The 25,989-nt window shown below is 42.7% G+C and overlaps 1 protein-coding gene across 20 annotated transcripts in view; it reads left to right on the top strand.

Annotated features, from left to right (window-relative positions):
- Positions 1–25,989, top strand: part of DLGAP1 (DLG associated protein 1) — a 908,014-nt gene that overhangs the window by 573,727 nt on the left and 308,298 nt on the right. For 8 of the 20 annotated variants that reach the window (XM_058692592.1, XM_058692594.1, XM_058692590.1 and 5 more), the window contains exon 4: positions 1,194–2,223. In XM_058692592.1, coding sequence (XP_058548575.1) covers positions 1,267–2,223 — 957 coding nt within the window. In that variant the 5' untranslated portion in view covers positions 1,194–1,266. Of the gene's footprint in view, positions 1–1,193; positions 2,224–6,313; positions 6,445–6,708; positions 6,910–25,989 lie in introns of those variants that run through there. The other 12 variants (XM_058692607.1, XM_058692602.1, XM_058692599.1 and 9 more) reach the window with 9 other exon arrangements.

Raw genomic sequence — 25,989 nt, 5'->3', positions numbered from 1 at the left:
GATGCCATGATATTCAAACTAGCCAATTCAAGCTTATCCTTCAACTGCTCTCTGTTTGTTAATGGGAAGCTCTCGATCCCTCTAATGACAGAAATACAGGGGCACGGGCGCCCGGGTGGCTTAGTCAGTTAAGCGCCCGACTCTCGATTTCAGCCCAGGTCATGATCTCACGGTTCGTGGGATCGAGCCCTACGTCGAGCTCTGTGCTAACAGTATGGAGCCGGCTTGGGATTCTCTCTCTCTCTTTCTCTCTCCGCCCCTCCCCTGCTCACTCTCTCTCTATCCCAAAATAAATAAATAAACACCAAAAAAAATTTTTTTTAATACAAAGGCAGATTTTCCTCTACAGCTCTGATTTATCTGTCACCATTACTGTTTTCCATTCTAATTACTGTGGTGTTTGGGTTTGGGGGGGGTGGGGCACAGGCGGTATTTGTGAGCTGTGATTGTTACTACAGAACTCTAACCAGAAAGCACGTGACAGAAGATCGAAAGATACGCCCCCAAGTTATAAGGGGCCAGTGGCTTCTCTTATTTTTTTTTCCGCCCACATTTATCTTACTTACATTAATGGAGCGCTTACTGTGTGTTTACAGAGCCGGCTTGGGGCTAGGTAGGGGGCTAGAAAGGTGACTGAGAGGTAAGCAGGCCTGCGAGGAAGGAACTAAAGTAGCAGGTGAATGCCCGAGACAAACGATTGCATAGGAGCTGAGAGAGTGGCGTTATAGATGCCATGGAAACACAGAGGGGAACTAATTCTCTCTGCAAGGGGTATCAGCAAAGGCTTCCCAGAGAAACTGAGCCCTTCGGGTGTTCACGCTTCACAATTAACAGACAGTTAAGACGAAACCCAGAGAAGCCAAGGAAAGATATCTCCAGTTACTGGAATCCTGGAGGGAGGGGGGGTGCTTTCCAATAATTTTAAAACCATTTAGCATTTTCATAGGTTCCTTTTCCGGGTTTACTAGCTTTCACCCCCCCCCCCCCCCTCCGGGTCCCTGACTGCAGTTGGCTCTCCCTGCCCTACACCGATGCTCGAGCCTTTCCAACAAGGCATTAAAGCGGCTTTCAAGGACAGTGATGAGTTCTTCTGCCAGAAAACCAACCCAGTAGCAGGGCGCTCAAAAGAGCCGCATCTCCTCACCGACCCAAGCGTTAACCCTTTGCCCTCTCTTGTTCTTCCTTGCCCCCAGGTCTCTGCGCAAGACGGGGTGTGGAACCTAACCACGGGGTGTCCATGACCCCCGAGGCTGCAGCCCATCAGCAATGAAAGGGTTATCGGGCAGCCGCAGCCACCACCACGGGGTCACCTGCGACGCGGCCTGCGACTCACTGTCGCACCACTCGGACCGCAAGCCCTACCTGCTGAGCCCGCTGGAGCACCACCCGGCCGACCACCCCTACTACACTCAGCGGAACTCCTTCCAGGCCGAGTGCGTGGGCCCGTTCAGCGACCCGCTGGCCAGCAGCACCTTCCCGCGCAGGCACTACACCTCGCAGCAGGAGCTGAAGGACGAGTGCGCCCTGGTGCCCCGCACGCTGGCCACCAAGGCCAACCGCATCCCCGCCAACCTCCTGGACCAGTTCGAGAGGCAGCTGCCGCTCAGCCGGGATGGCTACCACACGCTGCAGTACAAGCGCACGGCCGTGGAGCACCGCAGCGACAGCCCCGGCCGCATCCGCCACCTGGTCCACTCGGTCCAGAAGCTCTTCACCAAGTCGCACTCCCTGGAGGGGCCGTCCAAGGGCAGCGTCAACGGGGGCAAAGCCAGCCCCGACGAGGCGCAGACGGGGAGGTACGGCAAGCGCAGCAAGAGCAAGGAGCGGCGCGCCGACCCCAAGGCCCGCGCCAACGCCTCCCCGGGCTGGTGGAGCTCCGACGACAACCTGGACGGCGACGTGTGCATCTACCACGCGCCCTCGGGAGTGATGACCATGGGCAGGTGCCCCGACCGCTCGGCCTCGCAGTACTTCATGGAGGCCTACAACACCATCAGCGAGCAGGCGGTCAAGGCCTCCCGGAGTAACAACGACGTCAAGTGCTCCACCTGTGCCAACCTGCCCGTCAACCTGGACGCGCCGCTCCTGAAGAAGAGCGCCTGGTCCTCCACCCTGACCGTGAGCCGCGCCAGGGAGGTGTACCAGAAAGCGTCGGTTAACATGGACCAGGCCATGGTGAAGTCAGAGTCCTGTCAGCAAGAGCGCTCCTGCCAGTACCTTCAGGTACCATTTATGTCGAGTGATGGGTGCTTAGAAATTGTACCGGCTGATTGTGTGTTGTTTTCTCCTGGGTCCTAGTCTTGTCTGCATGAGCCTGAGCAAATTGTGAGGCATTTCTCTGGCCAACTGCTCCTCTCAGGAAACAAAACTGCCACCGACTTCATCCAGTTATCTTGAGATAGAAAACTGCTCTAGAAAAGCACGCCTGCAGAAAGGCGCGGAGTTCTTAATGATTCGGGTTCCTCTTTTGTCTCGGAGAACATGGGATAGGGAGCAGAGGAAGGGGGAGTCCACCCAGAATTTTAAAATAAATCCACCTTTTTACAAAAGTCGACAATGATCTTTTAAATTCTGGAAAGAGTTTAATAGGATCTATCGAGAGGTTTTGTGTTGGGTTTTGGGTTGTTTTTTTTGGGTTTTTTTTTTTATTATTATTATTATTGTTAAATTCTGCCTTAAGCTATTGGGGAATCTTGATCTGTATCTTCACCATCACAATTGTTAGCACCACCGCCAACACTAACCACACTCCCACCCCCGGAGCACAGGGAATCGGGATAATGCCCTGGGTGCTGAGGAGGTAGAGATAGAGCCAGTTTGGGGACCTGACAAGTGCACCTGCAGAGACCCGGGACGACAGAGAAGAAAAGGAAAAGCGGGGGAAAGCATCCACACAATAAAATGCAATTAGTGTCAGCGTGTGAATCCCACACATGTACAGATCCAAGGCAACCCGCTCCTTTTCTTCTTTCCTACTACCCTTCCATTCACGGAATCTACATGGAGTCTTTATCTCTCCCCCGCCCCCACCCCTCTATCTAGTATTGTCATTTTTCCCAAGATATAACCCTCCCTAAGAAGGACCCTCTGATTTTTCCTTTTCACGGTGTCTTTTTTTTTTCCTCTCTCATCTCCTGGGATGCCCATCTTTTTAAAAAACTTTTTCCTGGACTACAAAGGCAGGACATAATCAGTTCCCACTCTCATCTGAAGAAGAAATGCAAGAAAAACAGTCTTCCACTGAGAAATTCAACTTTTTGCTCTCTGAATTCCTCCTTGCAAACCTGGCTGCCTTGAGAATGCCTCTACCAAGCCCTGTGAATATGCCAGCCTGGCAGTCACTGGGCAAGGACATCCCAGCGTTCAGAAGCCACCAACGTGTGGGTGTTTTCACAAAGAGCACACAATCACGTGGTCAGTTTCTCCCACTGAAAGTAAATGAGGTATTGCCTCATTTACTATAATGTTGCTGGATGAGTTAAGTCATCAAGAACTATTCATGGAATTTCAGAGCTAAACAGTACATCTGATCCAACCTCCTCATTCAGCATATAAAAAACTAGATTCAAAGAGAGGTAAAGGCCTAGTGGGTTATACTGTTATACTGTTCGTTTAGAGGTAGGATCAAATCCAAGTCACTTAATTGATAGAAATGACCGTGACAATCTTACCCACCACCTAGAATAAAGTATTTTGACTAGAACATCTGTCCTGAAGAAAGGATGGGTAAATGCTCCAGTAGTGGTGAAAAGTGGAAGGATAAGGAAAGAAAGAAGGAAACTGATTTTGATTGAAAATCTACTGTGTACCAGATACTGTAGCAAATGTTCCACATTTGTTGTTCCATTGAATTTTCAAAATAATCCTGAGAGCTTGATATAATAATATTCTGTTTTTACAAGAGAGGAAACATTTAGAAATATCAAGTGATTTAAAGCCTCATGGCCAATATGTTGAAGACCCAAGAGTTAGGCTTATCTCTACTTCATGCAAAATAGCTCTTTCCCTGGAATCAAGGGCATGAAAATGGTGAACAGGAGACAGAAAGTCTGTAGGGTAAACATATTATGACTAAAAGCTTTTCCATAAAATGAGAATGAAAGCTTAAAGATTTAAGTATGAGATTTAGTATCATAGCATTATCACATCTCATATTAGAAAGATTTGGAAATTCTATTTTGAAGTTATTTACCTTATTCTAAGCCGGTTTTATAGTGAAATGTTTGAGGCTTATAGAGAGGTATAAAGAAAAATAATAAGAAAACAAATGCTCAGTCATACATAACCCAACTAGAGAAATAAAACATTAATTACAATGGATCACATATATACCTTCCCCAATCCCATTTCCTTCCCTTCGTCCCCAGAGCAACAGCTAATCTGACTTTGTTACCCAGAGGACCTTTGTTTTTAATTCTGAAGTTATTGGAAGACTGAAAAATATTAATATTTTCTATCCTACATTGGGCAATAATTAATGCTGAACCAAGCTAGGTAAACCCTTTAAATATAAACTGAGCTCAAAAGCACAACTTCTTTAATAAATATTGACATTTGTTGAGTTCTTATTCTGTGTGAAACTTTCAGACTGGAAAAAAAATTCAGTGTGAGCAGGTAGTGTGCCTGGCAGATAAACTAAATGTAGAACAGCATGTTCTTCCCAGCCAGTGTGCCAAAAATTAAAGGGTTCCTGTGAAGAAGGAGAAGAAGGAGCTGGACATTCACAGGGGGAGGAAGGAGAACAGGAAACTCCCCGAGCTGGACATTCTCTCCGTCTCTCTCCTTGCTTTAGAGGAAACAGAGACTCTGCAGTCCCGCTGGAGCTTTTCTCAGAAAGACAGGTGTAGCCAGACCCTGCCAGTTCCCCTGGAATAATTTCATTGACGAGCTCATTCTTAGAAACAAATTTGGGGAAATAAAGAAAAGTGTGTGTGTGTGTGTGTGTGTGTGTGTGTGTGTGTGTAGGGGGTGGGGGGGTGTTCTTTCCAGTTGTATTGTCTTAATTACCAACTAATATTGAAACTGGATCTACAGATGTGTCTGACTTCAGCCTCACAAAGTTTAGTGGACAAAGCATTGAACTTCAAAGGAGAGGGTCTATGTTCTAGTCCCTGTTTGCCACTAACCAGTTAGTGATCACTTACTACCTAGTGATATGGCTTGGAATTATCATCTCAGCTCTCTGGGTCTCCTTCCGCTGCCATAACATGAGGCATTTGGTCTAGAAGATCTGTGATCTGAGTTCACATTTTTAAACTCCTTAGTTACATATGAAGAGTACTCACGAGAGTGACTTTTAAGAGTTATGAGGCCTGGAAACTCTCATTTAATAAATACCTACCAAACGTACATGTTTTCCCAATATTATCTCATTTGCCCTGTCAAACTCTGTGTGGTATTTTACAGTTGAAGAGACTGAGATTTAGTAAATCAGGTTAAGTAATTTACCTACCGACACACAGTATGCGACAACATGGAGGGTCAGAACAGATTCATCTGGCTTCATAGCCTGGATTTTTCTAGTTACCGTGTCGAACCCCTACCCCTTCCAGATATAAAACAGAGGGAGGAAGTGGCATATATCAAATACCTGTTGTGTGCCAGAAACGACACAGTATCTCATTTAGTACCTGAAATAACTTTGTAACGTATTAATTACTATTTACTCCAGTTTTACAGATGACTAAACTAAGGCATGAAAGATTAAATCACTTACCAAGCAATGCTTAGATAGTGAGTAAAAGAGCTAAGACTTGATCCCAGATCTAAGTCTAAAATGTGCTCCAGAAACCGAAAGAAATGCGTTTTATTTTCATTTTATTACCTGTTTTCTTCTGTAGCAAATGTATGTGTTCCTTTGACTTGTTATTTGTGCCTACAGTTGAGAATACACGTACATGAAATGTGACCCATCTTAGACAAGCGACAGAATGATTGATATGTCCCCAATTGGATTCAAGACTGCACAAAAGTTAAATCAGTATTCACCACTAATAGAATGTAAATACTAGCAAAGCCCTGATTTTCTCCTTATAAAACTATCTCTTGAAATTAATTTAACTTCGGCCATTGCCACGGTTATACAGAAAGTGAGAAGTCTGTAGGTATTTGGCCTATGTCTGACGTGGATTTAGAAATAAAGTCCTGTAGCTTGAAATTATTGCAAGACCCGGTTAATACAGTCGATTGTGGTATGTGCTCACTCACAAGCTGTTTGTAGTTAATAAAAAAAAAAAAGACTCCCTTTTCTTTCCCCCCAATATTGTTATTTTTAAATGTCAAGAATCAGATGTCTGCTGTTTAGAATCTTGTACCGCTGCCAGTGACTGTATCAGGGTTTGGAGCTGGGACATGGATTTGAAGACATTAAAACTGTTTAATTCTCAGTTGAGATGTGGTTGGCTTTTATACATTTGGAATAGAGCATTTATGGCACATCTCCGGGTAAGTGCTAATAGTTAAGTAAATAAAATAAGAATGGGCTCAAAGGAATAAAAGGAGTTTTTGTGGTTGTTTTGTTTTGCCTTAGAAAAGCAGGATTCTTGGTTCTGTATATGCTTCTTTATGCGAACGTTAAGTGTTGAGTGACTAGCATATAAAGCCATTCAGAAGAGCAAGATTTTAGATTTCCAACTGTTAACCTGAAAAAAAAAAAAAATCCCTTCAATCATGTATTTTGCATTCATCCAGCAGCAGAAACAGGAAAAGGGAAACAAAACGCTCTCCCCGGTAGAAGTACAGACACAGAGAGAGAGAGAGGGAGAGAGAGAGCAAGACAGAGACGGAGAAAGAAAGCCACTCTCAGAGATGAAATTTTAGGAGAGAGAAATGATCGACCTTTTTAAGGCTGAGTGGGTTTCTTCAGTTTGTGTGCAAGTTTCAAGAAATGGAAGGACTGACCAGGTTTGGGTACAACTCTTTTATTACTTTGTATTCGGTGAGAGTGTGTTTTTGGTTTGAGTGGGGGTTTTGCCAGGGTGGGGGGTGGGGGATAGTTTTTGTTCATTTATTTCTTCTGTAAATAGTAGCTAGAAAGACTGAAAGAGCTAATAAATTAATGCATGTAGAGATGGTAAGAAACAGGTTGAGATATTGGATACCTGACAAATCTGTGTCACAGAGGCTTCGTAAAATCTTTCATTGACACAGTTGATCTAAGGTGCTAGGTTCTATTAGAGGACATTGCATGGCTAGTGATTGAAAGGTGATCGGTTGTTTTCCAGGCAAGGATCCTAAATGCTTACTGTTCCTTTGCAAAATTAAAATTTCTGGATGGTTGGAGTTTTTTGCTTTTGTTTTTGTTTTTTTTTTCCTTTTCTTTCTTTCTTTCTTTTTTTCTTTCTTTCCTTCTTCCTTTCCTTCCTTCCTTTCTTCCCTCCCTCCTTCCTTCCCTCCTTCCTTCTTTCTTTCCTTCTTTCTTTTTTATCTGTTGGTTAAATTAGACTCCACAAAAAAAACAAAACAAAAAAAAAAAAAACCACTGAAGAATCATTCAGAACAAGCATGAACCCAGGATTTTTTTCAGTGCAAGTACAACTAATTTTCGAAATTTTGTTCAAGATTATGTCAGTCTTTGCCTAGTGGGAGTTTTCCTTCCCCGGCTGAGGTTTTCTTTCCTTTTGTTTTGGAACAATTTAAATTATATTAAATCAATTAAAACTACTTTATATTAAGTGTGTGACAGTGTTGAGCAATTCTGCTAGTGACTTTGGTTACTTGGTTACTGTAATGTTTCTTGCTGCCTTTTTTAAAAAAAAAACAAAACCTGTCAACTACATGAACTGATAATTTTCTTTATTTTTAATTTAAATGGCCTTAATAATCCAGCAAGGAGTGTCAAGATTCTTGAATGTATCTCCTACTTGGCTTGCACAGTCTTCTCCCTGTTTTTTACTGATCTTAGTAAAGGTGTCCTCTTTGTTAATGGAAAAATAAGGTTGCTCCTGTCTGATCCTAACTTTGACCGTAGAATAAAGTGTGCAGCTAGCAGAATCCTGGTAATTCTCTGAGTCTAATTCTCACTATTGCCCATATCCAAATAATAGTGGAGATGTGGGGGAGACAATTGGCAAAGCACTGTGAGAGAAGAGTCAGTGGTAGTCGAAGGAAGCTCAAAAAAAGAAATAGGAAATCCCTCCTGAAAGCTGTTAAGGAAACTTCATGATTCTTGGATTGCGATTTCACTATTCTAAGGTGCTTTGTTAGCATAATCAAAGGTTTCACGAGACATGTTTTCCAATCAGAGTCCAATCTAATAAAGGAAGGCATACCTCTGGTTAGCACAAAATAAGAGAAAAACTAGCCCTGGATCTCTTAGTGGCCAGTGGACTTTTTTTCCTCATTCTCTATCCTCCTTAGAAAACAGGTTGCTTGGAAGCAAATTGATGGCAAAAACTCAAAGTAATCACTCATATTCTGTACAGAAAGATTCATCCATAATCTCTTGTCTCCTTGAGATCATAGCTTTATACAACTTTACAGGAACGGTGATTTGTGAGTGGTAGAACACATTGGTCTTTTGTTTGAGATTTTATAGGGACTACTAAAAAATACATGCAATATTACCAAGCTGGCTTTGATTTGGTGATTAGATTAGGTTTTAACCATTTTGCTTTAAGTTCAAAGGCAACAACCTCTCTTAGCAGGTTATTGTGCCCACTGAATCATGGAGAAATTCCATCTTTATAGGTCTAAACAACTGAAACCCAGAAGCTTCACGTGGTTCAAACTATAATACCTCTTGGTCAGATTTTTTTCTGTCATTTGCCAGGGGGTAGCTTGGCAGAGAAAAATTAAAATTGGCCTTTTCAGGTAAAACCAGGTTACTATTAATGATAGCCATGAAGAGTTATGTGACCTCACTGATTTTTATTACTCATTTGAACCTTTGAACCCATAACCTTTCCCACTGGATAAAAATAACATGGCTGTATAACTTCCCATCCAGAGCTCATTTACCCGCTTCTCAAGATCATCTTGACCATCCCCTCTCATTAGGTTCTGCCCCTGGTAACTGCCACTTGGAGCACGCATTATGGAACAGGGAACATTTTTTTACTTTATTTTTGTAAATGCATATTTAAATGTTTTTTATAAATTCTTAGACTGAAACTGCAATGGGGGTGGGGGGGGGGGTGTGCTCTAATTTTTCTCAATGAATGTTTAGTCTCCCTCAACCCAGTCCTCTCTCTAGCTAAAAGATAAACATATAAGAATGAATTCACTGCTGTTATACAATTAACAAAGGTAAAGGAGGGAATACAGTGTAAGGAGAAGCATATGGTCTCACTCCTTCTGTTGCTTCTGACCAATTATTTGTTTCTGGTATTTTTTTTAACTCTTCCCCCACCCCCCTTGGAGAACACTGATGGCCAAAGAAATTCTGATTCTCTGGTCTTTTCAGTGTAAGAATATATAAAACTATCTTTAAAAACTGACGTGTTTTTTTTTTTTCCCTAAAGTTAAGCAACATGCCCTACCTTGTTTCCATTTCCAAGATAAAGAGACTTCTAATTACATTTGCAAAATGAGTTTTCTAGACAGGTAGGTCTTTTCTTTCGTGTACATTAAGTCACTATTCTCTCAGGCGAAGTTTCTACTCGTTGTTCTCACGGAACTAGGAAATTTCCCACAGATTCAGTCTTTTGATATCACAGAACTGTCTATGAAGCAGAATTATGTGGAGTCCAGAGTTACTGTCTGTAGTATGCATGTGTACAGGTCCACACATAACACATTGCATCTGCATAAACATCCCTGGACTCATACTTCAAAATTTGCATTTATATGTGTATGCTTTCTCTGATCTCTGATTCATGACATAAGATCCATTTTAAACACACAATTTCACGATATCCATATAAGAATGACTACAGAGTGGGGGATCAGCTTTCCCAAAGCTCTCACTAGAAAACTCATTATTTTGCCTTTGCAATGATTATATTGAACTTCACCTCGGACCATTAGTAAAAACCAGTTAGGGATGTCTTGCTTCACTGGTATGAGGGTAAAAACCTTTCCTACAGAGACATCCAACAACAATGAAAGGAAACAATTTCTCCACTTGTTTTTTTCTTTTTCCTTCCACTGTTTAATATAGACCTTCAGAATTGTGTAACTCCTCCCGAATTTTACCCTACGGTCCCTAAAACCTTAAGGTAGGTAAAGAATCGAGCAGGTTTTGTTTTTTGTTTTTCAGAAAAATGATAGTTTTAGCATTTTAGAACCCCTTTTGGAAGGCCATCTGGTAGACCTTCTCCTTTAAAACTTCTTCCTGAAAGGCGGACATAGCATCTTCCTATCGACGTATTTCTCATCTAACAATCACCATATGGAAGAACTCTTTGAGAGTATTTAGTCGAAGTCACTCTTTCTAAAAATGACAAAAATAAACCTTAGGGAGACACCTTGACTGATATAAGATCAGTCATCTTGTCGGTAGGGGACTGAGACCAGCAGGCTCACTGCCCAGCGACAGCCCTGTTCTTTTTCCCATGATGTTTCACACATCTGTGAAAACCTTTAAGGCCCCTTTCAAAGAATAGCTTATCCATCCTTCCTACATCCTTTTAAGGCAGTGAGGTCAAGGCCCAAGGAGGCAAAGGGAAAAAAGAACTGATCTCAAAGTGAGATCCGAATCATGTTTGTGGCTTAAAAGATTTACAAGTGATGAAAACTGTTGGTAACTAAATAATTACCTGCAATTTGTAATTCTGTGGTTACAAAGGGCAGAGTGGTATATTTTTAATTTCTAACAAATAGAAATAGGTCTGTTTCTCCTATTATCCCCATTGGTCCCTCCTGCGTCTCTGTGGTTTCATTATGAGTGACTCATGTAGCAAAGGAGGGCAAATGGGGCAGACATGCCCCATGTTTGGATATGTAATCTTTAAGCACTACACTCAGAGCCCTGGGACTCGGAGCCCAACGTACTTCTCTCTGGTGTCTTACACTATCTTGGTAGCAAGCATCCCACACTTCCCACCTTACCTTCCCTAGTATGAAAATTGTTACCCTAGGGGCGCCTGGGTGGCTCCGTCAGCGAAGCGTCCAACTTCGGCTCAGGTCATGATCTCACAGTTCACGAGTTCGAGCCCCACATCCGTCTCTGTGCTGACAGCCCAGAGCCTAGAGCCTCCTTCAGGTTCTGTGTCTCCCTCTCTCTCTGCCACCACCGCCCACTCGCACTCTGTATCCCTCTCTGAAAACTAAATAAACATTAAAAAAATTGTTAACAAAGCTGTGGCCATATGTATAGAATCATATATACATGTAGCCACTTGCCCCATCGTTGAGTATTTAGGGCAATGTTTCCTTAACTTTGTGTGCGCAAGAATCACCTTTAAAGTGTCTATAAAATAAAGATTTCTGACGTCAACCCGAGAGGGTTTGATTCTATAGTGCTGGGTGATTCCCACACAGAGATCAACCTAAGAGCCACACTTTAACCCGACTCTAGGGAACGATCAGCCTACATTTATCATCTTATTTACTGAAGGGGGCAGTAGAGTCTAACAGATGAAAACACGGGCTTCGGGCGTTCCATTAATGTTACCATTGCTGCTGACTTCCAACATGATTTTGGTCTCCCTTCATCCGTACTTCCATTTCTGTGTCTGTAAAATGGGCCTAATGATATGAGTCCTATGTTTGTTCAGGTCTTCGGGAAAAAATTAATTTCTAATGTGGGAAAAATAGTGTGAAATGTTTTGAGTTTCCAGACCTTCAGATATCAAAATGCTTCACGGCTTCTTCATGGGTTCCCCGTACCACACCACTGTCTTCTATTTAGCCTCACCCAACTTTTATTAAACCAGGGTTAGGACGAGCATATCTGATTTCCTGGTAAAGGAAAGCCCTCTCCCAGTGTCCCAGTGGACGTTTAAGGCTTCTTCACCCGTGTTCCAATGAAACACGTGAGGCTTTTGCCTGCAGATGAAAAGATCACCAAGGGTTAATCTTTTGATAGCCCAGCCTCAGCGGGTCAGGTTTTCCCATGGCTTATATTTGCCAACGGAACGCATTTCCTCTGGCTTCCCGAAGCTTTAGGTGCTTCAGAGAAGACCTGCTTTTGCTTTCGTGTCTTAAGTCTGTCAAGACCGCCTAATTCCGGGCAGCTTTGGCTAACTCAACAGGACGAGTTTCATTCACAGCAATGGCTGTGGAAGCTTGTCTACGAGGGGGCTCTAGCCACTTGCCTCCCGTAACGACTCATCCGGGTTTTCCGAGGAGTGTTCCCAGCAGAGCAACTTTGAGAAGTGGGAGTTCCTCCACGACTGCTAGCAGTGACAACAGGCCCTGGTCCGTCTGTCTTCCTTGCTCATGCCCAAAGTCCCAGATTAATCCTCCCCACCCTCTGAAGCCAGCTACACATAGGCCACCTACCAGCAAAACTGTTCTACATGCACACTGGTCTGACCCGTGGCCCCTCCGGCAGTAAATGGATACAGAGAGTGGCGCTCCTTTTAAGTTCCATTAAAGATCCCAGCTGCTTAAAATCTCTGGAGAAGTCATGTCTTTTCTTCGTCTTCTTCTTTCTTCAACTAGTACAAGTTTAGCGGGCTCTTTGGTAACTCAGGGGGTGTCGGTGAAAGTAACTGTCATTTGTTTGCAAATGAAACCTAAGCTTTCTGAAAATGATTCCCCTGTAAGAATCTTTCCCCCGTAACACTCCTCCAGCCTTCTAGTTGATTTTAGATAGTTTCCTGTTCTCCCACCGCTTGGAAGTGTTCCATGGCACGCTGAGCAGACACTTTTCGTCAAAAAAAAAGCCTATAAATAGCTGATTTTCCTGCTTGCTGCCTTCTCTTGAAGGCTTTCATAAAGAAGGTGAAACAAATCCACCAAAAACAAGAACCCTCTGTGAGGGGTGTGTGGTGAGGCTTGTAAAAAATCAGATCCATAGGCCGAAAATTATCGTGTAGGTCGCTCTGCCATATTTGGCTTATGCAATCACTGCACAGAAAAAGAAACACTTTATTTCACGCCAGATGATCTCATGAACTGAACAATCGATCAAAAATGTCTCCTATGAGCTTTCACGCTTCTTTAAAAATACATATTTTGACTTTTCATGCTGCTTTAAAAAAAAAGAAAAATCCCAAAGCCAACTGTTATTTATTAGATTCCATTGGTAAATCTAGATAACCAATTCCTACTCCGTGGTAGGAAGTTGGAAACTACATCCTCATTTCTCCTCCAGACTGACCTTGCTTGTCCTCTGTGCCCTGTCCTCATAACTATCACCCCATCTCCCAGAGTGATATTATGGATCTCCCTAGAAGACCGTACGCATGCTAGGCAAGACCTTAATAACGTCCTTCACTGATCTTACTGCAGTAACCCTCGGAAATCAGATATGTGAGGTTAACTATACTGCTTCCTACTTTCACACACACACCCCATCCCCTGCATCCTACTGAGCAGAGAGAACGGGGCTTAGCTGTGTTTTCTCCTGTTCCTTTCTTTTTCTTCTTCTCTTTCTTCCTTTCTTGTCTTTTCTTCCCCGATTTTTTTAGGTAGCTATTATGTAACTGGGAATGGGAGACGACCCCAAAATCACGCTTACAAGGAGGAAACTGAGGCCTAGAGAAACTAACTGGCACTCTCATGGCTCTTCAGTTGTAGAGAGCAGTCCAGAAGCAGGGCGGCAAAGCAAGTCTTCCTCAGTTCCTCTTACCCCGTGTGTGAGCGCTCCTCAACCACGTAGCACGAGGCATTCATTTGTCTTGGTATTCTGGACGCTCGAGAAACTCTGCTGCCTGCCCCGCCCCTCCTTTTCCCACTCCAGGCACCGGGTCTAATTTGGTTGTGGTTTAGTCTGCTGCTAGAGTTTCTGGAGAGTGCATCTCGTTGTGCCTTTCTTCCTTATCAACTCCCAGTGAGCACACGCAGTCAGTCGATAGAAGCAGGTGTCAGGAAGAACTTGAACGGCCAGTTAGCCCAGGGCTTTTTATGCTTTTGAACCATGGGCTCCCTTGTTCATAGACAGCAAACTTGATACAACTGTTTAAAACAGAGGCAAGAATAGGAAGATTCCAATCCAAATCCCTTCCCCCTCGATCCACCGTCCTGATAAAAGTCAGAACAATGTCAGGTAGCTATCCCAACGTTGGGAAGTTTAATTAGCAGCGACAGCTCTCCCAGGCTGCAGTCTGGTGCCCCGCGCATGAAAACAACAGCTGATCGTGGCGCACCCAGAGCTCCCGATTGAGCCACACTTTCCAATCACTTCTTGGCTTTGACGGACAAATGCATCTGTTGCCCTCGTACCTTCTTCCTCATCTGTGACCCAGAGAGAGGAACTGACATTTTGAAGAACACACAGGGCCCTTGATTCCTTTCCACAGCACCGAACTGAGCATCTTCTCATGTTCAGTACCTGCCAGATGTGCTTCCGTGTGATAATGAATGATGGCAATGAGAAGATGAAGGAGAAGGCGGAGGAGGAAAGGGACCATAATATATTGAGAAAGTTCTGGGGCGCCTGGGTGGCGCAGTCGGTTAAGCGTCCGACTTCAGCCAGGTCACGATCTCGCGGTCCGTGAGTTCGAGCCCCGCGTCGGGCTCTGGGCTGACGGCTCGGAGCCCGGAGCCTGTTTCCGATTCTGTGTCTCCCTCTCTCTCTGCCCCTCCCCCGTTCATGCTCTGTCTCTCTCTGTCCCCAAAATAAATAAAAAACGTTGAAAAAAAATTAAAAAAAAAAAAGAAAGTTCTATCGGCCTGTGCTTAATATATATTGCCCTTATTTCTCAAAGTTACTGGGGTAACTTCTCAGACGTGCATTACATTACAAAATGGGGGTAATTAATTTGCTCAAGATTATCCCACTAGTAAGGGACATAACGGAGATTTAAGCCCTGCTCTGATTCCAAAATCTGTTCACTTTCCAGCATATCGTCCTGCCTCTAAACTTTGTGACTATGCCCTTTGTTCTTTTCCTGGAGGGTTGTTTCTTCACGAGCATCTCTTTTAATAACAATTTTAAAAATGATCAACTAATGATGAAAACACAGATTCTGTCTTTATGATTGGGTATAAACATAAGTCTAGTTTGGAAAGTGGCCATGTTAGAAAGCAAGGAACATGCGAGATTTGTTTACAAAGTCAGATATATAAATTGCTAAATTGTAGTAGCACAGTATCATTTCATGTAACTGGAAAATCGTACCTCAATCCATGAAACAGCCATCTCTCAAGGCTGTTTCGATGAATCATTTGTTTCAACAGGAAACAACACTACTGATCCCTTGAGACTGCCAACCTGATTGTAGTTAATGGTGTTGTTAGTAACACTGGAAAGTTATGTCCAAATAAATGTGGTATGAAATGCCCATTTAATATCCTCTGCTTGCTTTAAAATTTTTTTTTTTTTCAACGTTTTTTTATTTATTTTTGGGACAGAGAGAGACAGAGCATGAACGGGGGAGGGGCAGAGACAGAGGGAGACACAGAATCGGAAACAGGCTCCAGGCTCCGAGCCATCAGCCCATAGCCTGACGCGGGGCTCGAACTCACGGACCGCGAGATCGTGACCTGGCTGAAGTCGGACGCTTAACCGACTGCGCCACCCAGGCGCCCCCCTCTGCTTGCTTTAATGTAGGGATGTTTGCTTCCATAAGAAGTAATTTCACTGAAATGATGAGGAAATGAACTAGGAATCCCCAAACCCAATTCCTCTATAAGTCACTGTGACTTTACATTTTGTCCTTTTGGGAGACCGGAGTGATATTTCTCAGGTGAATTGTGAGCCAGAATTCTGCTTGGTGCGCGAGCTCCACATAACCCAGATCGTTAACTAAATCTTTAAGAAGCTCACTAGTTTTACTATTTGTCAAACTACTACTCTAGGTCTCAAGGAAAAGATAAGTTTCTCTAAAGGTCTACCTTTAGAATGCTTCTTAATTACCTATGAGCATATCACTGAATTAAGGGAGTCATATAATATGCAATGCAAAGCACTCATGTACCACCTTAGAGGTGGCTGTGTATATCCAAGAAACATATGCTGTTAGGGTATGTTAGTAGAGTTTAAACTAAATTCTTATAATAGGTAACAATACAGAGGGGTCAGACTTCAGAAATGCATCAGGATAAAAGGTGCCATCCTCAGTGATGAACTTGGAAGTCAATGCAGTCTGTATTCTCCCACTTCTCAGCTCATTTTGGATTTCTCCTCATGTACATGTATCTCACTGCAGGCAATTCAGTGTGCTAGCAAGCCCTTACTTCATGCACTTTTCTCTTTGTTTAAGCCCAGATGAAGTTCATTTAAAGTAATGGATACAGTCTTAATATATTCTGCAGCCTCCACTTTCTCTTGGCTCAGTATTTTCTAAAATACCCCCAGACATAAGAATGAAATGTTAATTATTCACTTAATGGGGACTTGTAAGAAATGAATTCACTAAAATTAAACCATGCCAATTTAATTTCATTTAATTAGATTAATGGATGAATAGAATGTAGTGTTGTATTTCTCAGCTCCAACCAAGAGCTCCACCCAACTATCAAAATATGTAGTCCTTTGTATTATCTAGATCACAGTGTATAATAAAAATTTTTGTTAAGTGATTTAATAGAACTGCCATTTTCAACAAACTTTTCCTTCAACCAAGACCTATTTGCCAACTGTGTGACCCAGACTGAAATCTGGGAGAGGGGCCTAGATAAACATGGGAAAGGAAAGACCAGTTTGGGGAAAGGAACAGTACAGATAAGATGGCTGGTGAAAATAGGTAAATGGAGGTAAATGGAGGTAAATGGAGGAACAGTACAGATAAGATGGCTGGTGAAATTTTCACCCAGCTGGTGAAAATAGGTAAATGGAGGACAGGATTTAGTCTCTAGTGGAGAAGACGATATAGAATAATTTTTTTTTCCCTAAAATACTCATATTTCCCAAAGATGAAGGAGACGGTTTACCCTGGAGGCCAAACCCCAAATTTAACTCTCTGGGCGGCATTTTTAAGGATGAGCAGTGGCATGAGAATAAGAAAAAGCAGGGGAAGACACCCCAGAGGGGCACAGGAGGCATGAGACACCAACCAGGCTGAGCCCAACAACCAGGCTGCTGGCCCCAGAGGCAGTGGGGCTGCCCAGGCCTTGGAGTCTGACTCTTGGTTTTGGCTCAGGTCACGGCCTCGTGGTTGGGGAGTTCAAGCCCCACATCAGGCTCTGTGCTGACGGTGTGGCCTGCTTGGGATTCTCTCTCCCTCTCTCTCTCTCTCTCTTTCTCAAAATAAGTAAATAAACTTCTTTTTTTTTTTTTTTTTCTAATGTGTACTGAGAGGCTGGATAAACGTGTCAGGAACAGGGGGAAGGAAATCCGAGTAGATGGCCCTTAGCGTTCCTTTTAAATCACATGGTCTAGTTCTCTACTGTCCAACATGGTAGCCACTAGCCACAGGTGGCTATTTAAATTTACATTAATTAAAGTGAAATAACACAAAATTCAGTTCCTCGGTCACAATAGCCACATTGCTAGTGCTCAGCAGTCACACGTGGCTGGTGTTTACCCTATGGGACAAACAGATATAAAACATTCCCATCATGGTGGAAAATGCTATTGGACAACACTGCCCTAGTTGGTTTTTTGTCTGTTTTAATGTAATGACTTCTACTAGACTTGGGCTTTGCCAAGGGAAGGTAATGTCCTGTTGTGATACCTCCTTGCTTAGAGGTGCCAGAACCGGCCAATCCCGTCCCATTATGGCCGGATGGGCGCAGGGAGGCACAGGGAGTGAGGGCTGTCCCGCGTGAGCGCTGTCCTCCACTTACTCACTATGTGCCATTAAGTAAGCCACTTCCACTCATCGTCTAGCTCCTCCTCCTTTGTAAAATACTTACCACGTGGAGTTATTTTGAGGAGTAAATTCTATAAAGGAGCTCGTTTTCAGTAAGGAAAACCAACTTTTCGCTAGAAACGTGACATCTAGTCTGGGATTTCACCCAGAGTTCACCTACCGTTTCTTAGTCACTCGTTATGGGTGGGGCATTGTGCTGGGCACATCACACAGTTTCCCTTGATCTTCCCCAGGCCCCTGGCGCTGTCCCATCCAGGACCTTACTCTGCTCCTACTCTCCATTTTGTACTGACTGACTCACCATTAGCCCACCAGGCAGCACCTAGAATAATATTTCCACGCACACTCTTGGAGCTGTGGGCTGAAGCTCTCTCTCAGACAAAGCAAAACTTTTCTCCTACTCACATGTATTTGTAAACAATGACGTTTTGGCACCTCTAGGAGCTGCATCTGGGTGCAAATAGATCCAGAAGTTGACAATGCATAGGAATATGTGCCACAGCCAGTCACACAGCTGGTACCAGTCAGGCTCCCCGGTTTGTATCATGGCTGCATGTGGGGCACTCCTCACCTTCTTCCGCCTTTGATCAAAGGGCAAGAGCTTCCGGGAGAGTCCCTTGGAGTATTCGTATCACCGTGAGTTATCAGGACAGTGTTTACTTTAACCCCATTCATCAATGGGGCACCTGGGTGGCTCAGTCGGTTAAGCATCCGACTTCCGATTTCATGATCTCACGGCTTGTGAGTTCGAGCCCCGAGTCGGGCTCTGTGCTGACAGCTCAGAGCCTGGAGCCTCTTCAGATTCTGTGCCTTTCTGTCTGTCTGTCTCTCTCTCTCTCTCTCTCTCTCTGCCCCTTCCCCGCTCACACTCTGTCTCTGTCTCTCAAAAATAAATAAACATTAAAAAAAAAATTTAACCCCATTCATCAAGATGAGTCTGACTCTCACACCTTCCCACTGCATACTAAAAAAATAATGTACCAATTTATGGGTGTCGAGACTTGTGCACACCATTCTAAATTATAAATATAATTACCTATTTAGATAACAGGCAGGAGTCTCATGGAACAATAACCACAATGTACTTTTTAAAGTAGTTTTCTGTTTTGAGGGAACTGGCATTACCTGAAAAAATATGCTGTCTCGCCTCATTTGTTTCTTTACCAAACATCAAGAGCCCTATTTTCCCATATTGCTCTCTGAAAACAAGTGTTCTTTGGCCGTCTTCGGGGCCTGGAAAGAAAGATTGCTTCAGCCCAGCAGGCCAGAAAAGTGCCATGGGTGGCAGGCCAGTTGGAATGCTTGCTTTCCAGAAAAGACCTTTCTAGAAAAGCTTACTAAGGCAGAACTCCTTGATGCAGACCCTGAGAGGAAGAGGGTTTCCAGGCCAGGAGCATCTGTGGGTCATGGGGCTGAGGCAGCCCGGCAGAACGGAGGAATAGTTTGGCTGATGGCTGAAGTAATCCTACCTTGAGAAGACCCCTTGGTGGGGTGGAGGCCTGGGTCGGGGGTTAAGGAGAACTCAAATGAAGAAAGGCAGGACACGCCCATCCACGTACTTTAAGTGTTCTTAGCCTGGGTCTGTGGACATTTAGACTATGCAAGAATGTACTCTAAGGAGTCCGTGAACTCCAGAACTTAAAAAATCAAAGAGGAGAGCTGTTTGTGTTCATCCTGCTTGGGAGAAAAGTCCCAGGTTTTATCATGTCTCCAAAAGAGATAAAGAGTCACTAACAAGTATGAGTTACTATATCATAAAAATTGGGTAAAACTGAGTAAAAACTTAAAATGCATGACTTTTCCTTTTTCCTTATAACAGTTCATTAGAAAAACCTCTTGGGGGCACCTGGGTGGCTTAGTCGGTCGAGTTTCCGACTTCAGCTGGGGTCATGATCTCGCGGTTTGTGGGTTCGAGCCCCGCAACAGGTTCTCGGCTGTCAATGGAGCCTGCTACAGATCCTCTGTCCTCCTCTTTCTGTCCCTCCCCCACTCAGGCTCTCTCACGCACTCTCTCTCTCTCTCTCTCTCAAAAATAAATAAACATTTAAAAAAGGAGAAGAAGAGAGAAAAAACTTTTTGATTTGAGGAATGTGCAGTTTTTAAAAAGTTGTTATTGTGGATGCGCAGTACCTGAGATAAGTAAGTCTTGTGTTGGAACTTAGAGATCCTATTTCAAAGTTTGTAATAGGATTTATTGTAAAGGAGCTTTTCCTGAGTGATCAAGTAACAAAAAATAAGGATTTCCCATATATAAATTTGAAGCTGAGAGGAGAGAACTCAAAATTTTGTAAAAACAGCACCTACTCTCACAGTCTAGTGGAACTGTAGACAGATAAATACAATTCAGAGCGAAGTTAGAGGCATAGATACTTGAACAAAGAATATGGGGGCTTAATAGGAAGAAGCATTTCAAGCTGGGGTTTAGAAAGAAAGGATAGAGAAGAAAGACTTCTCCATTTGAAATGCTTTCTCTCTGGAGCTTTGGAGCCAGAGAGCTGTGCTCAAACCCTGTGTTTACTGATCGTGCAATTTTGAGTGAGTATTTTAAACGCTCAGGTTCTCTGTAACATGGAGATAATAACAATACCTATCACATAGGGGGGTTGAGAGGATTAAGTGAGTTAATGTAATGTAAAAAGTGTAGAACAATGCTTGGAAAAGGGACATTATGTAATGCCCCAATCAGTGCTGTGATTTGCATTAAGCCTAAATACTTGGTGGGAGCAATGTGAACCAAAACAAGAGAACAGACTTAAAGGCACGGCAGAAATCTTGCTGTTAGAGATCACAATGTCATTTAGCCAGGTTTTTGATGAAATCCTAAGTGTTTTAGTTTCCTGTCCCTGCTCTAACCAGTCACCACAAACCTCGTGGCTTAAAATAACACACCCTTATTATCCTATAGTTCTGGAGATCACAAGTCGGAAATGGATCTCACCGAGCCAACGTCAGAATCTGGTCAGCAGGGCTGTGTTCCTTCTGGAGGTTCTAGGGGGCAATCCATTGTCCTGCCTTTTCCAGCTTCTGGAGGCTTGCCGACATTCCTTCACTCCTGGCTACGTCTTCAGTCTTCAAAGCCTGCAATGGCATCACTGCTCTTGGCTTCTGTGGTCAGGTCTCCTCCTCCGACTCTCCTTGCCCCTCTCTTTCCCTTTCAAAGACCCTTGTAGTTATGTTGGGCCCACCCAGGCAACCGAGGATAATCTCCCCATCTCAGGATCGTGAACTTTATCACATCTGCGAAAGTCCCTTTTGCCACATAAGGTAACATCTGCACAAATCCCGTAAAGACGTGACCATCTTCAGGGAGCCATGATCCTGCCTGCCGCACAGTCTGCCACCTAAGACACGATATATTTCTTAAACCTAACCGTTTTTTAAACTTTGTATGAAAAGTGCATGAAATCCTCCAGCCCGTGCATTATCAGCTAAATGAGATCACTGTATACATGCAGTATTCCCCAGATACTTCTTTTATATGGAGATAGAGCGCTCAATTTTTGTGTCTGTTACATTATTTTAAACTATTAGATCATTTAGACTATGAAGCTATGTTAGTCTATTTTAAACTATTTAAACTATTTTTAACTGTTGGGGCTAGCTTCCTCTTTGCCTGTGAATTCCATATGTGCTGCTTCTTTTTCACTTAAAATGCTTATTATTCCCTACAGTAAAACACCAATTCTTTATACACTTGAAATCTTCTTCCAATATCCATTAAATGTAAACGCGTACATTTTATACATTTGCAATGAATGCGTTACACATATTTTTGCCTTTTGTGGCACATGGTACAATTTTTTTTAATCTTTATTTATTTTTGAGAGACAGAGAGACAGAGTGTGAGCACGAGGGGAAGCCGGGGGGGGGGGGGGGGGTTGCTCTATCAGCACAGAGCCCAACGCAGGGCTCCAACTCACAAACCACAAGTTCATGACCTGAGCCGAAGTCTGACACTCAATGACTGAGCCACCCAGGCGGCCCCATGATACAATTTTTTATTTCAAACACTGTGAGCACTAAGTATATGTTAGGCCCTCTGTTAAGGACTAGGAATACAAAGTTGGAAAGACATGACTCCTGGCCTCAAGGGGTTCTTACTATAGTGGAAGGGGGTGGGATACTGATGATAAGAATTTTAAAAAGGAGAAAACACTATTAAAATATATAGAATTGCCTAGATTTGGATATTGAATGACTGAAGTGTCAGGAAAGAAAGAGTAGAAATGATGACCAATCTATGGTTTGAAAAATTGGGTGCATGTCATTACCTCCAATTGAGACAGGATAATGGCGGCGGGGGGGGTGGGGGCAGCAATGGGAGGAGCGGCGGAATAAGTTTAGATGGAGAAGATGATTTTGTTCTAGACATTTTGAATAGATAATCTGTCTGCAGAATATCCAATTTAAGATGTCCCACAGGCAAACATTCATTTATTCAAATATTACTTGGGAGGTTCTTAAAATAATCCAGACGAGAGATGACTGTGGTTCAGACTAAGGTAGAAGGAATAAAGATAGAGGGACTTCAAGATAATCTTTCTACCTGGCCTTACAGGTGTCAGGTTGGTCAAAAATCCTCAGGTGAGGAAGATGGAGAAGTGGAGGCAGCTGAATGTATGATTCTGGAGTTCAGGAAGATGTCAAGATCAGGGAAAGTTTCATCAAGGTTATCGCATAGAAGGTCGAGCCAAGTTTGAGAGTGAATGAGATCACATTGGAGCACGTGTAAGTTAGAAGATGAAGCAGTTTCCTGGGCTACACAGACATTAAATCACAGACGTGAAGCCAAGGGAAGCAATAATCAAGAGCCAGAAAGATAGAAAAGATAAAAAGGAAATCAAAACAGCATGGAAGCAAAGGGAGAAGGGGATTTCAAGAAAGGGAAAGTTCAGCAAGGTCAGCTACCAAAGAGTGGTCAAGTTAGGCAAGGAATAAACAGTCTACGGATGAATCTGGCAATTAGGAACTAACTATTGGATGTGCCAGTAGTTTCCCCAAAGCGATAGAATAAATATAACTTTGTATACGTTTGTATGCATACGAATGCTTATCATTTTAATAAATGCTTATTATTTTTTTTTATTTTTTTTAACATTTATTTATTTTTGAGACAGAGAGAGAGAGAGAGAGCATGAACAGGGGAGGGTCAGAGAAAGAGGGAGACATAGAATCCGAAACAGGCTCCAGGCTCTGAGCTGTCAGCACAGAGCCCGACGCGGGGCTCGAACCCACAGACCAGGAGATCATGACCTGAGCTGAGGTCGGACGCTTAACCGACTGAGCCACCCAGGCGCCCCAAATGCTTATTATTTTTAACGTCACTCATTTTAATGAAAATATGCATAGCTATTGACGTATGCTAATACACCATGGTCAGAATATCCATGTCTCTGTTATTTAGCGTTTGAATTTTTGTTCAGTTTTTCACCGTTATGAATAATGCCATAAATATCTTTTTCAATAAGATGTGGGAGCTTTTTTTTCTGGTTAGCATTTCCACATGTTATGCACTGTTCTTCAATTCAAAACCAGAAGTACAAGCAACTCTTAGTATCTTAAGATCATCTAAATATTCTAATTTGGAATAATTATTCTGCGGAGACTTTCACTCCGTCATTTTCAGATGGAGATAATCACAAATGTCTGGACTACTGTCTAACCTCGAGTGCACACTTCTAAAATGAGCATCTCCTTAGCAACTACATGCTGAAACCCTCTTTATGCAGCAGTATAACATATAATAATCTGCACCCGAATCCCTTTTCTGTCTCTACAGCTGCAACCAATTTAACACCCATTTGTAACAGGTTTCTTCACTTTCAAATGACTAAAGTAATTTCCCACCTATTAGCTATTTTTGTTGACCTCACTTCACTAGAGATCCTCAATCTGAGTTTTATTTTAGCAATCACAATTCTCTCATCTAATTAACAAAAAAATTGGGCCATTGCCTCAGTGGCCTGCATCCAACCTTATTTTGACTGGCAATTTTCTAATAATATCTCACTGTCCTTTCCACCCCCATCCTTAGAATAGTAGTTTTTGTTTCATGGAGTTCATCCTCTCCCCAGTTCTCTTTGCCCCCATTCTCTTGTTTTTTCTCTATCTCTTTTGTTTTTTTTTTTCCTTTCCTCTTCTTTATTTAGTAACATATCCAAATCTTTTACTGTTCCAAATGCCTCGGAGAGTATCAAATTATTTATTCAGTAGAAATTCCTAGAATTAGACTAGCCCAGCCAACGGGAATGCAAAATGTTAAGGATTTTTATACATATTACCCATTGGCGAAAGATTATCTGAATTCTCACCCAGTACCTGTGTCCATTCCTGACACCTTTGTAGAAGATTCTTCCCTATTGCAATACAGATCCTCCTCCTTTAGCCTGGATGTTAAGTGCGAGGTGAAGTAAATCAAATGACTCGTTCACCTGGCAATTCTTCAAACACTTAATGATTTATTATTCATCCCTAAGTCTTCATGGCTCGCTCTTCAAAAGACCTAGTTCCTTCATCAGTTCTCTGAGAACAGGACTTTTCAGCATCCCAAGTGACAACTCCTATCTAGTTCCAAGAAAAGCAGCATCCCTCTTAACTTGTGGTATAGTTGTGTGAGCAACATTTCAGTTGAATTCGGACTTCACAGCGTCCACTGAAGATATCTGGACACGAACACTCTATCAGTGGGCTAGCTTGTCTGGCAGCCGTGTCAACCTGTCTTGCACTCAGGTAAAATTTGTGAGCCAGTTTTTCATAGAAAATCATGTTGACGTGTTTCTCCCACCCTGAACTGCGCACTTAAATGACTTGACGTTATGTAAACTACCACATGTATCTTTATTAAATGTCACCTTATAGGGGTGCCTGGGTGGCTCAATCGGCTGAGCCGCCATTCTTGATTTCGGCTCAGGTAGTGATCTCATGGTTCGTGGGATGGAGCCCCACATCGGACTCTGTGCTGAGCGTGGAGCCTGCTTAAGAGTCTCTCTCCTTCTCTTTCTGCCCTTCCCCGACTCTCTCTGTCTCTTTTAAAATAAATAAATAAGCATTTAAAAAAAGGTTACCTCATAGATATGAATATGTCTTTCCAGGTTAGAGGTACCCCTCCCTGTTGTGCAAGTTGTGCACTATTCCAGGAAACACCATTTATATTGATAGTTACTTTGGTGTTATTTATTTCTTACTATAATTTTCCAGCAAATGCAGTAGAATCTTGAGGAAGGCATAGCTTGCTTCCAATGTACCTGCCTGCAAGTGCCATTGGACTACCAAAACGAATGTTTTTTTTTTCTGTCAAAATGGAGAATACTAAATCTGAAATACAATATTTTAAATGTTTTCCCAAGATGTGTTATATTGTAAATCTCATAATAGTGTCTAATATATCATCATCAAAGTTGATAATTAAAAAATGTTCAGAATAGGGCCCAAAACAGAGGCTTATGCATTCAACTGCAGACCATCCTACGGTTTCTCATGAAATGATTTCTATACCATATAGGGAAAATCATTCAACCAGTTATAAATCTCATATCCAGTCTATACTTCCTTATTATGTTTAAGTTTTTCATTTTGTTAAATGATACCAATCTTTTCTTTGTACCTGTGAGCTCATTTCTTTTTAAAAAATCAGGGGCGCCTGGGTGGCTCAGTCGGTTAAGCGGCCGACTTCGGCTCAGGTCATGATCTCACAGTCCGGGTCATGATCTTGCAGTCCGTGAGTTCGAGCCCCACGTCGGGCTCTGTGCTGACAGCTCAGAGCCTGGAGCCTGTTTCAGATTCTGTGTCTCCCTCTCTCTGACCCTCCCCCGTTCATGCTCTGTCTCTCTCTGTCTCAAAAATAAATAAACGTTAAAAAAAAAAAATTAAAAAAAAAAAAAACACTAAAAAAATGTTTTCATCAAGCATTACGGGGGAGGTTTATAAAGTCAATATATATTTATTGGGGAGTTTTTTTTTAACTACGTAAGAAAATAAAGATCATAGAAATCACCCAGAGATAATCACTGTGAATCTTTTTGTGTTGTTGCTGTTCTTTAAAAAATACTGATAATATTGAGCAATCTCTGAATAAACTCACCGAAGAGAAAAAAAGAAAGCATCGTATAAACACCATTAGGGATGTAGAAAAGAACAAGGATACAGGGGATATTAAATCTATCACATGAATAGAATAGAAACAGAT

Source organism: Neofelis nebulosa, chromosome 11, assembly GCF_028018385.1.
Source record: "Neofelis nebulosa isolate mNeoNeb1 chromosome 11, mNeoNeb1.pri, whole genome shotgun sequence".
NCBI lineage: Eukaryota > Metazoa > Chordata > Mammalia > Carnivora > Felidae > Neofelis > Neofelis nebulosa.
Note: the sequence above shows the minus strand (reverse complement) of the source record. Positions and strands in the feature narration are given on the sequence as shown.